The sequence below is a fragment of the Vicugna pacos genome, chromosome 1 (assembly GCF_048564905.1).
Source record: "Vicugna pacos chromosome 1, VicPac4, whole genome shotgun sequence".
Taxonomy (NCBI): Eukaryota; Metazoa; Chordata; class Mammalia; order Artiodactyla; family Camelidae; genus Vicugna; species Vicugna pacos.
Window position 1 is genome coordinate 40,021,805 of NC_132987.1, and position 18,461 is coordinate 40,040,265.

At 36.1% G+C, this 18,461-nt stretch overlaps 1 protein-coding gene and 1 long non-coding RNA gene across 3 annotated transcripts in view; one reads left to right on the forward strand and one right to left on the reverse strand.

Moving 5' to 3' along the window:
• The window catches only part of PDCD10 (programmed cell death 10), a 37,671-nt gene that overhangs the window by 18,994 nt on the left and 216 nt on the right, over window positions 1-18,461 (reverse strand). For both annotated transcript variants that reach the window (XM_006200841.4, XM_015236468.3), the window contains exon 2: window positions 2,167-2,377. In XM_006200841.4, the coding sequence (XP_006200903.1) occupies window positions 2,167-2,262 (96 nt within the window). In that variant the 5' untranslated portion in view covers window positions 2,263-2,377. The remainder of the gene's footprint in view (window positions 1-2,166; window positions 2,378-18,461) is intronic.
• LOC140696394 (uncharacterized) lies at window positions 14,954-17,944 on the forward strand. Its single transcript, XR_012072682.1, has 2 exons — window positions 14,954-15,163; window positions 17,643-17,944. It is a non-coding gene; the product is annotated as an uncharacterized lncRNA (long non-coding RNA).

Genomic DNA, 18,461 nt, shown 5'->3' on the forward strand with positions numbered 1-18,461 from the left:
TTGTTAGGAAAAAAGCTTCTCTAATATTCCTCCTTTATTAACTAAATGATCAGACTGCAGTTCTGTAATGTAAACTGCCCTCCCTTCAAGTAAAGACTTAAAATACTAGATAAATATGGAAAATGCCCCCCAACAACTTGGTCCAATAGCCTACAGAGTTAGCTACACAGACATGAAAAGAGGGAGCATCTGTGGGTAGAAATGGCATATTGGTTCTTGAAGAACCTGAGAAGTTCAAACACTAAATGTTAAGATAGGTCACTCACCTATCCTTCAGTGACTGTCTCCTTACCTCATACCTGGTACAAGGATAATTAGTTAATAATTTATTTGCTTAAACATCTATGTTCCCTACAACTCATGAGAAGAAGTATATTGCCTTTTTTCCTCTGTATCTCTAGATGCTAGCAGACTACTCAACAAATAAATAGTTGGCATTTAGTAAATATTTACTAATCAGCAATGAAGCACTTGCTTCCAATAGAAACTGCAGTCTTACAGTATTAGAACAAAAATGGTAAAATTAATTACTGGCATGTTGGCTGCAGCTGCCAGAGATGGTACAACTACCCCTAAAAGAGCGCCTCCAATGCTACCAGGGTAGCAGGATAACAGGGACAGGTTTTTCAAAAGATGCCTCCTACTTGCTTTCTCTTTAGTAAACTTCTAAATTTCCCAACCTCCTTGGCAGCTAGGTGTGGTTATAAATCTAAGTTCTTGCCAATGAGATGTAAATGGAAGTCTTGCGCAGGACTTTGAAAAAGGAGGCTGAATCAGCTGGAAGTAACACCCCACCCCTTGCTCCATTTTTGGCTCCTTCCAGACAACAACTCAGGACATAGGGATGGAACTTCAGCAGCCATCTCACAAGCTGAAGTGACCTTGACAATGGAAGACAAGCACTGGGATGATGAGACAGAAGACAGGAACCTGAGTTTCTGATGTTATTGGCCCTGAACCACTTACCTCCAGAATTTTTTATGTAAAGAAAGAAATTTTTTACCCAAGTCACTGTTTAGAATTTTCTTATGATCACTGAACCCAAAATGATTTTTGATAGACAGCATCTGAAATTCCAAAATGTATGTCTGAAATGGCAACTAAGTCTGTGGTTCTCAAGTTGAAGAAGATGAATCACTCTCTACTGTCCCCAAGACTTAAGACCATAAAATACATCAAATACATTATTAAACCTAATAATGTGGGAGAAATGGTTTTGAAACCCTGAAACTTACCCTAATATTAATATTTTACAAAAAGGGATGAAACGTCATTGCAAACGGTGAGAGCTTTCAGGAGTTAGTAGCAACAATAAGGTTAACTCCACTGATAGCTTTCATTAGAATAGTAAAATAGCAAAACAAACCAACCAACCTAATTTAATAGACAAAAGGCTAAAGCCATTGAATTTGGAGTCCTAGACTTTATCCTAGGTATTTCAGAAAAATAATCTCATATATCAGGACCTCAGTCCACTATTAAAAGGAAAGGAGTAATTATCTCTAAAGAACTTTCAGTTCTAAAATTCTCTAGACTTTGGCATATGAATATTAACTTAAAAAAAAAAACCCAACCTAAATGTATTGATGTTATTATAAGTCCTAGAAAATCCCTCAAATTAAAAGCGACTACATCTTCTTTAGATACAAAGCAATGGTACTTTCCATTTATCCATAAAATTGTATTTAGTCACTACTGACTATACTCATTAGGATATTTTTGTGCCTGCTCTTCTGGCTACCTAAAATGTGCTAATCCCCTACCCTTCAACACTCTAACCCTTATTTATCTCTTTCAGATGTTAGCATATGTTTCTTTTTCCAGTGAGGCCTGTCTTGACCCCTAAAATAGGTCCCACCTGCTATTTTAAACACACTTTTTTTTTAAACTTCATAGCACTTATCACAACTTCTCATTTACTTAATTACTTGTATTCTTTTGTTCAATGTCCCTTTCTCCCACTATAGTGAAACCTCCAGAGGGGGAGCAGTACATTAGGGTTTTTTCCCCACTGTTTTATGTCTAACCCTGGCACAATGCCTAACACATAGATGGAATCCATTTATATAAGTATTTGCTATATGAAGGAACAAACAAACAAATGAATAAATGAAGCAGACATTAAGGAATTGCAGAGACTGTATGAAGAAACATTTACCCACTGACCTCATTAAACACAGGATACATGACTGCATAGAGGGGCATAGAAACCATGGAAGTGGTCTCAGCTTCATTCTTCATCTCTTCCATTGTCATCCTCATTCAAAAGCCAACTACAGTAGAAAAAGCAGTGCTAAAATGCAGAAGAATCTTCATTCACTGCAGTCTTTCTTCTCTTTTTTGTGATAAAAGAATAGGGCACAAAACATATACTGACCTGGTTAAAGGGAAAGAAAGAACAGAGATTTACTATACTATATTAAGGGGAAACTACTTTCTTTTCCAAATTAGAGTCCTTATCTTTTAAAAACCTCATCTGTTAATATACCTTACTTGTGAAAGCAACCCTCGTCAGTGAGACATCTCCTGTTTCCTCCTCGGACTCAAGAACTGCCCTTTCTTACAGCTAATCTCCCTCATTAGATACTACTTCAGTTCACAAAGTGGTGATTCACAAACCCACTCATCTTGAATTCAGACAGAGTTCTCTATGAAGCACTATCCAATAATGACATATCTAATTTCATTATATACAATCTAGGAAAATGTATAACAAGATTTATAATATGAAATTATTAACTATGAAATGTGTTATATAAATGTGTATAAAGAACCAAATTAAAGAATTAAGGACAAAAAATTAAGGTGTTTAACATTTTCATTAAAATCCTTTTGCTAACTGTTCATTGATTTGTCACCTAAAAAACAACAGCAAAAAGATAGCAAGCACCAAAGATTTAAGGCAAATTTTACAATTGGGAAAATTCTACCAAATGTGATCTATTTGGGGAAAAAAATTTACTTAGTTAATTTATTTAATATTATTTAATTTTGCCAGTGGTAAAATTTTTCTTGAAACTTTCTGAATCTTTGTCCAAATCTGACACAAAAACTAAGAAGAAAAATCCACACTCATAGTTTGTAAATAAAGTATCAAGAATTCAACAAGAGAGAAATTTTGCCTTGAGGAGTTGAGGAAATGTGTTGTTTTTTAACAGAAAGCAACTGTATTTAATTCCTTTGCTAGAGTGAAAAATGAGCCTAATTATAAAGAGTAATAGTAGCAATATACCTATGTATTAAATGATATATATTAATTTGTTAAATAAAAAGTCATCAATTTTGAATAATTCCTATCATTTGTGAAGTATTTTCAGATTATAAAACATCTTTCACATGCATTTAGTCCTTCCAATAAATTACTTTACAGTAACCGTTATTCTAATTTTACAGATGAAAAAGCAGACTCAGAGATGATAACTTGCCCAAGATCATACACGTAGAGGCCCAAGACTTGATCCCAGTGCACTAAATCCAGATCTGATACTCCCAAATCAGAAAACAAAGTTTGAAGTGAAAACCAAGAACCCCAGCTCTCTACCCAAGAAAATATCCAGAAGTTATTCATTCACTGAATAAATGTATGCTTAGCACCCACTACATGCAAGATGCAGTGGGAGATGAAAAAGATGTGGTTCTAATCATCAAAAATTTATCTGAGCCAGACAGTGAAAGACCTAAGCAGTAGGAAAGATACAAAGGGCAGTACCCAACAGCTTAAATAAACTCTAAGAACCTGTCCCATTTTAGAGCTGCTTACTACTCTTTCATACCCCTACCAGCAAAGGGGAATTCAACCTCTACTGGAACAGTTTAGTTCTGTTTCTGAAAGTTTTTCCTGTTTCAGAGCTTAACTGCTTCCTGACTTCACAGAACCAAATAATTAAATAAAACATAAATAAAAGGAAAAAAAGGCCAATTCCTAAATTTTATTCTATAGGACAAGACAAAGCCAATACCTGGTGAGACCATTCATATTTAAGTAGACTGTTTTGGTCATAGCAATAAGGACAGAGTGGAGGAACAGAGGCTGAAGGCAGGGAAGACTTAAGAGACCTCGTATATCTACACAAAAGATCAACAGGATCTGAATAATAAGCAAGAGGAAGCAGGTAAGTATCAATCGTGGCCTTGACTACTTAATAACCAACAGGCAATCTGCTTTTCCACTTAGAAATAAACTATGCATACCTTTTCATAATTAACTTGGAACAAGGAAGAGGGGCTGAAATGCTGTGATATTAGTCAAAAATGAAAATGATGGATACTGGATGTACAGTATAGGTAGAAATAAAAGGCATTGGTACCTATAAAAAAAAAAAAACAAGAGAAAAACAGCAGTACAGGGCCAACAACAGAACTTAAAGAACTATTTCACTGGATGACAGAAAAAAAAATCTTTTATTTGTTTAACAAGTATTTATTGACTACCTATACGATATGAGGCCTAGTACTAAATACAGAGCAGTGAACAAAACAAGACCTCATGGAGCTTATACTGTGGAAGGACAGTGATGAATAATTGTGAATACCATGTAAGGGAGAAGTCAGGTGCTACCCTACTATCAGAGAAATGGATGAGAGAACCAGCATCACAAAAACCAGGTGTTTCAAAGAGAAGACAGTTAGAAGGTTTAGATGCTCTGGAACCTGGACAACAACTTAAAAAAAATTACTTGATTTCCTGATGAGGTCAAAAGTAATGCTCAAAGAGTAATGTCACTTGCATATTGGGGGAGGGCACTACCTGAGAGGCTGAGATGCTGAGCTCGTGAGAGAGGAGTCTCAGTTTTCAAGAACCTCAGCAAAAAGTAGGTGAAATATTAAAGGAGATAAAATACTGAAGTAGGCTCAATGGGATCATTTCTGTTTTTTACTCTTTTGAACCCAGGTGCCTATCCCTGCATATATAAAGGCAGAGTTGAAGGGACCAGTAAAATGGCTAGGGTCACCTTCAGCATTCCTGCTGACATCTACCTATCTCTACCCAACTAAACCTGCCCAAACACTTCATTTTCACCTTTTTAAATGCTGGCATTAAATTTAAATAAAAATTTTGCTTAATAAGTAGCATTGTACCATGTCAGGAAATTTTCATTTAAAATATTTATGATTTAAATTAATTGTCTCTCTCTGTGTGTATATATATATACATATATATTAATTTCTTGCCTCTAAAGCTAACTTTATAGTACTATCAGCTACTATTTGCCATCAAAAAGACAATATTATAGAAACATTATGGGCTATATATAGGTGGTTGGGCCACTCCATACTTAACCACTTTTTAATATTGTTCCTATGGGAAAATATTCCAAAGAATCAATTTATATCTGAACTTTTCAGAACACATATTCACAAATTGGGCCCACACACAGTTTCATTAGTGTTTATATGAGATTTCAATATGGCTTTTTAAATATTAAATTATTCCACCAATTTTAGTTCAACTTCAAGTTAAAATATGCTGTCATTCCTTCTACATGCTTCTTCATTTCAAACGGTTCAGTGGACAACCTGCAATTACTCCAAACCAGTCCAATGCCAAACTCTTAGTCTTAGGAGTTTCCGCCCGGAACGGTCTAACAGGAGGTCTGTTCATTTAAAGAACTGCACCTCTGGTGTATCTCAGGGCTCAGAATCAGCACCTCCTGAAATAGGCTTCCTTTACTCCATCTGGGGGACAACAGAGCCAAACTATTTACTCACATATCCAATGAAGAGACAAATGGAAATCTTGGTACTGACGTACACAGTTCTGGGGGAGAAACAGAAGCTTCTGAAGTAAAGTAAATTCTACACTTAAAAAAATGTTTGTACACAGGTCTATTTGTCCTGTTTTTCCCTATAGTCAAATCTAGTACTTAGCCCCCTTATATGGTCCTAAATTCTTATAATTCCTTTAATTTCCCTCCCTAAAGAGGGGAAGTTCTATTTATTTTTGTTGGATCTCCAACCTGCCCACGATATTCAGCTAAAAGACGTTTATTTATTCCAGCAGTAAGCAGAATCCGTGAGTTACAATTTATAAGTGTATTTCTTTTTCCCAATAGAGACAGTACAGTCAGCATAGGAGGTACATAGTAGACATGTAATAACTGTTTGCTGAATGAATAACTTAATGAGATAAGAGATGGACAATTTGAAAGTCGAATCAGTCTTGCTAATACTTTTCAAATATCAAGCCTAGCAAAACAAAATCAATCTAATTAATTTTATTAACAAAGTCTGGACCCAGTTACATTTACCAGTTTTTACCTCTTTTTGCTACCTCAACCTCTTCCTAATAATAAGCTAAGAGAATATAAGCACCAGATAACTCCAACAGACATTTACATGAAAACCAAAGAAAAATGAAAGTCAGAGATTATAAATTCCCATGTCTCAATTTCATTAAGGCTGCTAGGATGTGATCCCAGGGACACAACTGGTGTATAATTTAATAGTTCACAAAATCCTCAAAATGCAAGCATTTCCAACATCAGTTAACCTTGCTTTACACTTAAGCAAGATCCAAAAATTTATCAAGCTTTAAGCAGAAAGCAAAACTTTCTCTATGACAAAGAGTGGAAGAGTGCTGCAGTTTCTAAATGCTCAATGACCTAAGCCATCACCACCACTTCAGGGCCTATTAAAAACACAAATTCCCAAGACTACTCAGTCAGAATCTCTAAGGGTCAAGAAAGCTGCACTTTTAGCAGCAAGGCCATTTTTGTGAACAGGACAAGTTAGAAATCACTGGTATGAAAAGAACAAGGGCTAGAATCAGAAAAACTAGCTGCTAAGGCCAGTCTCAGAGAAAAGGGTAAAATTAAATTTTACTAAGCACCTGAGACAGGGGTTTTTGGTCCCAATTTTGTAGAAGTTATACTTAATCACTGGCCTTGTTTCCTCATCAGAAACAGAAAATGGGTAAAAATATCTTCTTAAAGGCCATTCTAACTAAAATTCAGTGATGATAAAATTTTATTGCTAGTATCTACTATAGTTCCAAAGTAATGTTTTGGGAAATTAAAAAAAAAAAAGAAAAGAAAAAGGTCTCATCAGATCATAAAAACTATTTAAGATTTCTCAAGGGGACCCTCTTCAATGACTGACAACCCCTTGCCTTTTCTCTCAAGCACATGACATCACTAATCAGACTCATCAGGCTTCTAGGGAAACTGAATTTATTCCAAGGTGGGTTCAGATCAGTCTGGCCAATCCACATAGCTGGAAAGATGGATATCTGATATCACACCTTACCTTTTAGGGCCTTCCCATGTCAAAATGTTGTAGCCAATTCCAAACAAGAGACCAAAGGTTTAGAGGAAGCAGCTAGGAAAAGGACAGGCAGAGGAATAGGGCAGAAGATCCTACCTAGACCAAAATGAACTTGAAACCTTCATCTCTCTCCTTCTTCTGCAAGTTATATTTTTCTATAATTCAAGGTCCTCCATTCTATAGTTGTTGTTTTTTTTTAAAGGTAATATGGAACTCAACTGCCCTGAACATGCACTACTGCCAGTTTAGTATCCACAGAAGTTTGCATTTAAGGACATCGAGAGACAATCTCTCCTTAATTGTAAGTTACACTTTGCTGCTGTATTTGTTTATATATATCAAATTTTTTCTAGGCTTCCCCAAAATAATAAGTGAACAATCTGTGCAGAGATACAAATAAAGAGTGTATAAGAATTAAGTTCTGAAAATATGGGCTCAAATCCTGGTACTGCCATTCTAAACCATCTTGTCTCAGAGCAAGTCACTTTATTCTTTAAGATGGACCAAAACTGAGCTGTATACTTGAAGGAGATATAATTAGATTAAAAGATGAGGTAATTTCTGAATCAAACCATAAAGCCCCTATGTTACATGACTAAGTTACTAAGCACTGCATTTTTGCACTTTTAAATAACTATTCAAAGAAAGTAAACATCCCACAATGAATTGTCACTTCTTTGGAAGATCTAAACTCCAATTTGTAAAGGCACCTCCCGTTTATACCGCAATTTCCAAGAATATGACATCATCAGCTGTTTTTTTTTAAAACAACGTCAAAAAGATATAATCTTCAATATCTCTGTAAACATGACTGACCAAACAAGCATTTGCAGAGTTATTAAGAAGTAACATAGGTTCTAACTAAAACACCATCTGAAAGTTGAGTTAGGATGTTTTTGAAAACAGTTAACAGTGGCAAATTAGAGCACAATGACCCATGAAGGAAAATTCCCTAAAATGTAAAAGGTCTCTAAATTGAACTCCAGTTATCATTCTTTGTTAAACTTCATACATCTCTCACAGGTAAGTGTTTCTTAACTAATAAACAGACTTGATTCTAAACATATTACTTATAAATCAGTCATTTAAAACTTAGTTTATTTTTCTAGAGGATTAAAGTTCTAAGACAGACATCAAAATCCACAAGGTTACCTAAAAGGAAATGGGGATAGGACTGTTGTTAATTATAGTGTCCCTCCCCCTACTTATCCACAGTTGCATTTACTCTAGGTCAACCACGATCCAAAAACATTAAACGGAAAATTCCAGAAATTCATACGTTTTAAACTGCTCGCCATTCTGAGCAGCATGATGTGACCTCATACCCTCCACCCTGAGATCCTCAACCACAGACACGGTCTGCTCCTGACACCCACCTGTGGACATCATGGCTTGATAAACCAGGATCCGCAGAGGCAGATGAATCTCCTTCTGATGTATCGTCAGAAGGTCAACAGTAGCCTAACACTACATCACAATGGCTACATCATTTCACTTCATCTTATCATGTAGGCATTTTATTATCCCACAGCATCATAAGAAGGGTAAGTACAGTACAATAAGACACTTGGAGAGAGATCACATTCAAATAACTTTATTACAATGCATTGTTGTAATCGCTCTATTTTATTATTAGTGATTGCTAATCTCTTGCTAATTTGTAAGTTAAACTTTACCACAAATATGTATGTATAGGGAAAAAACGCGTACATGTGGGGTTCAGTAGTATCTGTAGTTTCAGGCATCCACTAGGGGTCTTGGAACCTACCCCCATAGGCAAGCAGGGACCACTGTAGTTAGCCAACACTGCTAGCACTGTCATTAGAGAGATGAGGAAGAAGCATAGTGATTTTAGAACCAGTCTTGCTTGAACTCAATTCTGCATCTACCACGTATTAGTTGTGTGACCTGGGGTAAGTTATCTAATTTCTCTATTCAACAATCTTCTCATCTATGAAATGAGAATAATAACAGTATTTGTCTCTTAAGGTTGTGAAGATTAAACAAGTTATCACAGATAAAGCACTGAAAACAGTACATAGCACACAGTAACTATTTAATATTAGATATCAGATTAAGTACATTTTAATCTAGGATGATAAGATCTCTTTCTATAAGTCAGGTCCTCTGTACAATCATCTCGGCAGGGGGTCAAGGACTCTTGAAAAACCAGATAAATGGAGGAAGATAAGTGATTGTAAACCTCCTTAGAATGGCAGAACTCTGTTTTGTTTTTCAAATGAATTCTTTTATCAGATCCTAAACATGACATAAAACACACTAAACTGTTCATTAATCCACAAAATGTATTAAGTAATAACTACAGTTTATCAGCCCTTCCTCTCACAGGAGCCCTTAAACACCTCTCTCCACAATTTGAAAACCACTGCTCTAGGACAATCACTACACAGCATTATGAACAACGCACTGTGAGATCAAAGGTTAGTGGTCCACATAGTAAGGGTAAGAGCTGGCAAAAGACACCTGGACCTAAATTTTTTCCATAATTCAGAGTTTCGGATCTCAATCTCATACCAGTAACCTGACCTGTACTGTCGTCACATGCTTATGCATTTACGAGATCTACATGTTAAGGCCCTAAAACCTTAAAATTTTAAAGGGAAAATAGCCATTACTGTACATTACTATGTATTATCTAGTCCAATCTCCAAATTTCACAACTTAGAAATGAAAGTCCACAGAAGTTCACATTAAGAAACTAAACAAATAGTGACAGATATTTTAAAATATGCTACTGAGTTGCTGTAACCTATTGTACAGGACATGTGAGTCAGTCTGCCCAACTGATGTGCTTCTATAAGCCAGCTGGAACATGGCTCTGGTTCAAGGTCGCCCTAGGGTTCTCAGTAGCACAAGTTGGTGGATCTTCCATTTGGTGTTGCCGAGACCTCTGACTCACTCACTTTAAAAGTTAACTGCATCACATCAGTGTTAAGAACTTACATATTTTGGGGGGGTAGTTTCTTAATACAGAAATCATAAAATGGACAAGAAGTAATTAAGGTTTTCTACATATAGATGGATAGTACAGTGCATTAGGTAAGTGCTTAGATTTGAAACAAAGATCTAAGTTTGAATTTTGCTCAGGTGGGTGATATCATTTAAGTTATTTATGTCTCTAAACTCAGTGAGAAATCACTGGAAATACTGATTTAAGTACTCATCTCATGGGGTTATTAAGGGTACAAAATGCATATAAAGTACTTGTTACAGTATCTAATACAGTATCTGATAAACATTTAATTCATATTATTAGTTATTGATATTTTATCTAAGATTTGATGAATCTGACATGGCATCAGGACTGGAACTAGGGTGGGGCAAACTCAATGCCTAGAGCACAAAATTTAGTTCTTACTTGCATGACAGCAAGTGTCTCCTTAAATTCTGTACCCTAGACCCTTCACTTGCCTCAGCCTAGTCCTGCCCCTGCATAGCATACACAAGGATAGCCTAACACTGAAATCACAATGTCATAAAGGCCACTTCCACAGTATATTTTTAAAAGTTTTTCTCCCCCACTTGCCAAAATGGAGGCAGAAATAAATTACTTGTGCCACCCAACAAGTTACATATATCACCCAAAGCAAATAACACAGTTTAGGAATACTAAAAGAATGTGATAATCAAATTTACATTTTAAAACTATTTGCCAAGTCTGTGTTAAAATTACTTTTTATTCTCTTAATGTACATAGATTAATTTAATAAAGAAGGCTGTGTCCCAGAAGCAGGCTGGGTAGCAGAGTGAAATCAAGATGTGATCAAAGACTTTCTTAAAATAATCCATAAAAGGGAGATAATCTACACAGGATAATTAAAAGATAACATAATCAAAAGGCTGTTACCTCTGAATTAGCTGATGGGAAATGGGAACAACAGAAATAATAACAACTGGCTGGTAACATATTTCTGCACAACAGGTTCAGGGGAAAAAAGTACACATCTCTTTAGTTGCGAAATCCTCACTTTTTTTTTCCCTATTCAAATGCCTAGATTTTTGTTAAATTCTGGCCTGAACAAAATTTAAATGAAAACAGTTGCTGGAAGGCAGGAAACAAATCTGTCCCCTTAAATATGCTCATCTTTTGCCCATAAATTTCTTACTTAATCTAGTGGTTCATGAACTAAAGAATGCCTAACTGAACAGTCATTTAGTGTTTGAGGTACATCTTTGTATTTTCCTTTTTATTAGTATTTGTGATGTTTTAATTTTTCCAATATAATGCTAAAGCTTTCCTTTAAAACCCCTTAGAAATTCAACTAAACTTAAGCTCTCATGCAGTTCCTATGTTCTCTATGCTTGAAAGTACAAGTAAAGAGACTATATACCACGTGGGTCAAGCTTACTTGCTCTGTATCACTTATAATCTTAGATGTCTACCATTTAACTTAACGACTCCTTATTGCCTAAGGTTCTCTACAGCATACAATGTGTATTTCCTTTACCTTATCAAATTTCTTTGCACCAAAAACCTGCCACAAAGGCACTCAAATGTTGATAAAATTATTATCCCCAGATAATAAATGGACTCTGGCTCATTTGTTTAAGAGGAGGTGCTAATAAGGACAAGATTCTATGTTGATGATGACATTTAACTTCACCTTCAGCTCCCAACTGATCTCAAATAAAAATGCTATTAGTCACAAGAAAAAAATGAAGGAGATAGAGTGATAATTGCTTATATTGTATATATGATTCCTCTCCTGTAACCTTCATTTGTAAAACTGTAATTCATTTTTCAACGAAGCACACCAAAATTCAGACAGGACCTCAGAAATCTCTCAAGTTTTGACAGTATTGTCAAAATGCCAATTTTACTATAAAGGCATCCACAAGCATCTACTTTTGAGTAAAAGACCACAGCATTATTCAAAATCCTTTGGAATTAAATTAAGAAAGCCTTGCAACAACATGAACTGCTCCAGTCTGGAGGCCAGGTCTGACTCAGTTACCATTCCCAATTGCCTCTTTTTGCAGCAAACATATAAAGTCTAAGAAGGCAGCAGGGGTGTAACTAACGTCTTAGCGTTCTGTCCTTCCTTAACTCCAAACTCCACTGGGGTTCCAGTTCATCCTAAAGGCAGCATGGTTAATTAAGGCAGAGAGGCATGTTTCAGTGCCAGGGACCAGACATTAAGTTAGAGAAACTATCACTTTCCCCCCTTTCTATCAGCTCTGACCAAAATTATCAAATGAACTGATACATGTGCCAGTACTTAATAAATAAGAAAGGCTAAATGCCCATATGATGGTCTTTCCATCCCCTACTAGCCACTAAATTATAAACACTGTACAGAAGTTTTACTCTTTTCTGTTTCCTGGCACCTAGCACAGTGCTCTGCACAGTCAAAGTCAGCAGCAGTGTTAGCTGGGAGATGCAGTGATGAAAAGTCAGATACAGTCCATGTCCCTGAGGGTGTGCAGTCTTGCAGGGAAGACAGACCATAAAGAAATACATGTCAAGCTGCCACTTCACATAACTCTAGGGAGCATAGCTGTATCACACCATACATACACTTACTCTACGCAAATTCAATGGCCATGCTTGACATTTTCTTCTAAGAAAACAAAAAAGGAAAATAACTATTGAAATATACAGGTGATCATAATTCCATTCCATGTATACAAGCCCCAGAATGAAAGAGATAAAAGATATGGATCTGCTACTCCCCCCACCAGACTTAGAGCCACAGGGCCTCTCACAATGCCCCTCACCCACTGTGATTCCTATATCATAATGTACGTATTTCTTTTCCAACATGAGCTCTGAATAACAAGTTAAATACATGACCCAGCACTCCAAAGGAAAAGTAATTCTAATGCTAGAGGAAAAATAAGTTGTGTTGAAGCTGTATTAGTCTCCAATGTGGTAACTCCTAAGTGATTTTTTTTTTAAGAATAAGTTTGAATATAAGTAATTTTTGCCTGCCACATTGATCTTTGCATCTAAGATACAACTTCTCTATAATTTTAACTCTAAATCTAACTGCCCCCTAACGGAGCTCAATCACCAACATCATTTTTAATGTAATTAAAAATACGGTCTCTTGAGTTGCTCAGCATGGATTCAAATCCTAATTCCAAGCAATAAGTGGTTTTGAGACCTTAAGAAAGTTATTTAACCTCCCTGTATTTTAGTTTTCTCATTTAAATTGGGAATAATAGTGCCTCTAACTCATAAGAGTTGGTGCAAGGATTATATGAGCTCATGCAAAATGCTTAGCATGATATCTGGCACTTAGTTACCGCTCAATAAATACTGGCTATCCTATTATATCCCAGCTCATTCCAAACAAGATTTAAGGCATTTTTATACATGATATATATTTAAGGAACATTTGATAAATGAACGAACCAACATTTCATTATTATGCAACCTAACTTACTTCTGGTAAACTTATTTCCAAGAACTGGCCTGCATAAACAGTAGCAACTACCACTACTGTTATATGTTCCAGTCAATATGTTCTATTGCTGTTATCCAATAATTCATAAGCTGGCTGACAAAAATCCCCTCTTTTTTCGATTCCAGGCAACTGCAGAGTGAGATTAAGATTGAATAGATCCATTTCACTTTTTAGGTGGTTAAAAAAAATTATGCATACCAAAAACATATGGGTGACCCTGAAAAATAAGATGGTAATATCACATTACATTCAAGACACAATTAATTGTGTAGATAAAATAAGAAAACTGAATTTTTCACCTTCATACATTCAAAAATGGACCACCAAACTAAATTGTTTATCTTTCTGCAAATCTCTGATTGTTACAATAAAGATGCTTTCATTTTTTACACTGTGTGTCCTATTAAAAAGTAAATCTCTAAAACTGTAACTTTCTGTAACATTTCAGATGCAATAATATACACCATCAATCACACTATTTAACTTTGAAATCACTCCTGCAGTTTATATTATGGAGAAAAATTGTTTATAACGGAATTAGCTTAAAATTCTTAGTAACATTACGTATCATAATGACCTTAATAATCCAACAAGATATAAGAAGCAGTACTTTAGTTTTATCCTCCACATATTGGTATGCCAGTCAATATGAATTTTCTACCCAAGATTCCAATAACACAGGGACCTACTGTCTAAAAAAGTAAGTTTAGGACTTCTCAAAGACTTATAAACTGGGAGCATGACTGGGCTTTCAAGCCAAATATCAGCAATCACTTTTGGACAGTATCTTGTGGGAGACTGAATTGGTAAATTCACGATGGCATTTAAGGTTACAGCAGCTAAGCTGCTGAATTTATTCTATGCCTTTATCATAGTACTGTGAAGGTTTAGAAAATTAGTTTTCAGAACCAAAGCCTAACACAATTTATTCCTGAAATTCAGTTTGCATGTTTTGAAAATAATATTTTTACTTTCATAAGTATATAGGTTTAAAGCAAATAAGATATTACTTTAAGACCATCTGATACATGAAAATTTTCAAGAAGCTAAAACTATAAGCTCCTCTGAAATAAGCATTACTCAATTTTACAGTCACCTTGTCTAAGGCAAGTTATATTAAAGGTAAAATTCAAAGAAGATACCATGGTTAAAAAACAAAACAAAACAACAAAGAAAGGAGAAAAAAGCATGAATTTTGTTGAGGACAAAATGAGATAACAATAGGGAAGAAAAGAATCCACTGGAAGTTAGTTTCTTCTTTCTATATTTTATTATAATGAATGTTGCTTGCAAAAGCAGAATGGTGATAAGGTCTCCAAAATGCTCTGTTATACAGAAATTTTGCTGTAATAGACTCTTTTGCCATTTCCACATAGAAAACTATACTGATTGTAAAGACCTCCAAGAAAAAACAAGCATCTTTCTACAGTTTATACTAAACTTCTGTCAATGACTCCTTTTTATCCAAGGTAGGATTTTATTTTATATCTCTTTCATTAACATTTCTGCATTTCTGTCCGTAGCAGAGGCACTGTGCATGAATGCACTCATTCAATCACTTGTTCATAAATGCAGCAAGTAATTACTGAGCATTTATTTTGTGCCAGATACTGTATAAGTAGTGAGGTAAGGCACATGACAGATGGGAGGGACCTGCCCAGGTAGCTTACAGTCTAGTGAGGGAGACATTTATCAAACAAACACTGAAATAATTAAGTTCCTATTGTGATGATGTTCAAAGAAGTACAGAGTATGATGGAGACATAGTGGGAACCCACTCTGGTTTCAGGAATGAGGGGTCAAAGGTCAGAGAACATTCCCCTGAGGAATGACATTTAAACTGAGACTTGAAAATTAACTAGGAGTTGGCTAGACTTGGGAAGGGGAGGGGAAGCAGTCCAGGCAGGAGGATGGAAAGCGTACAAAGGCCCCCAAGTCAGGAAAAGCTTATGTAGGTAGTAACCGGAAGGCACAGTAAATGAGAAAGCCTGGGAATGGAGAGCTAAATAGGAGACAAAAGATAAATTGTGAGCATTAAACAGAGTAAGATGGTAATAGTATTTGAATATTTAAGTAATTTAAGTCTTTTTCTCATGTAAAAGAATCTAAGGGAACTGAGTCTCTATTTCACAATATTAAAGATCTATAGTCAGAAGACCTGGATTATGTCTTGGTTCCATCAGTTATTAGTTACAAGACACCGCACTTAACCAATATGAACCTCTTTATTTTATTCTCTTTGTAAACAGGTACTCAGTTACCTGTTTTACCTACTGGGAACACAATGATAATACAACAGTCCTGTTCTTAAACACCTCATATCCTCAAAGAAAACAAGATATATGTATATGGGATACATCCTAAGCCCTGTCAGAGATCATGTCCAAAAGTTGACACAAGGCTCCTACAAAACCCAAAGTGAGAACAAATGTGGACACTGGGGAACTGCAAACTACTACAGAAGTACAAGGATACACATCACTCTGTGAGCCCTGTTATTCAATATACAGAGATCCAAAATGATCACAGTACTCCAGCATATGACTGAAAGATGATAAATACAATAGAAACATTATTCCACCATTCTACTGCTCACCATTCCCCATGGGTGAAATATCAAAACTGTAATGGACCTCAGGGCTGTAGAGAAGCTAGTGGTAGAACTGAATCAAGGACAAAAACTAACACACATTAGACAAGTGCATTATATTAATTTTACTCATTTCCAAACTTTCCTGACTTTGGGTTTGAAGGCTCATTCCACAACCTCCCAGCTGCATGCCAAAAGTTAGAACTCATTTCTCACTTCCTCCAACAAAATTTAATTCCTTAACACTGCCATACAGAAAATACATTAACATTATTGCTTTACTATCAGTGACTCATGTTCAGTTTATGATCAACTTAAACCACCGCACCTTCTAACTCAGCATAGAGCCAGTTAACCCCACATAATTTTCCATTTGTTTAGTCAGTCTTCCTTCCTTGTTGTACTGCTCCACTTACTCATGGTGCTAATTGTTCCTGATTTTATTTCATTCAACAGTATCGTACCTCTCTTCTACTTTAAAAAAGTCATATTAATTTTCACATCATCTTAACTTCAATCATAAGGGAATGTAATAGTACCTCTGGATCCTAGAAATTTTGCTTTCACAAATCAAACACATTGTGGATAATTTTAATATCTGTAGAGTATATTCAAAATGCAGCATATTTCAACGGTCAATTTATATAGCTGTAAACCATAGTTGATTACGAGCTATCAGTAGATACCTGATTTTCAGATATAAACTTACGGAGAAAGTCTTGTTGTCAATGAACATACTCTTAAAATTCTATTAAAGAACTGTCTAGTAATTGTGAACTGTAATTACAATTGGTCATAATAATTATAAAGGATAAGATTGGAACAAGCATACTGCTTTCCATTCAATATAAAACACAAATGTCCTATTTTTCCACTCTTTAATGTAAAATAAGGATGAGTTAAAAGTCCCAGATGATGCTAAGAAAATTAAAGTACACTGGAGCCTGATGTTACTATTTACACACATACACACACACACACAACACCAAGTCAAGAAAATGAGGGGAAAAATAAATAAAAATCAACAGAAATGTGATGGTACCTCCAGGAAATGTAATGTATCTTCCCTCGTAGTATGAGCACACTAGATATTCTCTTGGTGCTACATTGTTTGAAAAAGTGTAAAATAAGTTTCGTGAAAGAATTCCAATCCCATTGTTTTCAGTTTTACAAAATGAGGATAAAAACACTAAGTTAGGAAGAGAAAAAGAGTATCTTTCACCTGTAAAGATGAAATATATTGTTACTGATTTTCTCCTTTCCCATTAATAACCCTTTAAAACGGTAGCATGCCTCTAGTATAAGGAAAAAATAGGTAGGTTGAAACTGATTCTTCTTATTTTTCCAAACGGTTACAGTGTGTGCTGCATTTATTGAGGAATCTCTCCCCAGCTCAAAAAAACTCTTCACTTCACAGATGGCTTCTTAGAAATACCTAAAATGTATTACTTTGCAACTTTCTCCACCCTCTTCAAAAAATACCACCTCCCTACTCTTTCTTTCTGGTGCAGCAACTCTGATTCAGAAGCTGAATTACAACTGGATTAGATTAAGATCTGAACCTACCTGTGTGACCTTGGACACGTCATCTATCCCTACAGTTTCTTCATTAGCATCCCACTGTGAATGCTCTTTGAAAACAGTAAAGGTGTAAACACATCTTAGGAATTAACATCTTAAAGGGGTTAAGCTTCTCTGTTTAGGGTAAAATTATCTCCTTAGAGGGACCACATCGTGAAACTGGAACTGAATCCGTAGATCTCTGTCAACATTTGCTGTTCCTTCTATAGTTCTCCTCTTCCCTCAAAGGGCATAGCCGACTGACCTCATAAGCAGAGTCCCAAGCGCTCCTTCCTTCCTCCACTCCTTCCCCATCCCACTTCTACATCAAGGGGAAAACAGCAGCCTCACCTCCCCGCCCCAAGCCACACCTTCAGAGGACCCCACCCCAGGCACATCCGCCCTCTCCCTTCTCCGGGGGCACCAGAGGCCAACCTCGCCCTTCCCCTCCCGCCCCCACCTAGAGGAGACTTCCTGGAGGCGTTCAGGGCCGAGCAAGGCAGGCGGCATTTACAAACCCGCTTTACGCCACTCGCGTAGGGTAACCTCGCTTACGCCCATAGGGCCCCGTTCCCAGCCCCGTCCGCTCCGCCTGCCAGAGCCAAGCCCGAGTGCCT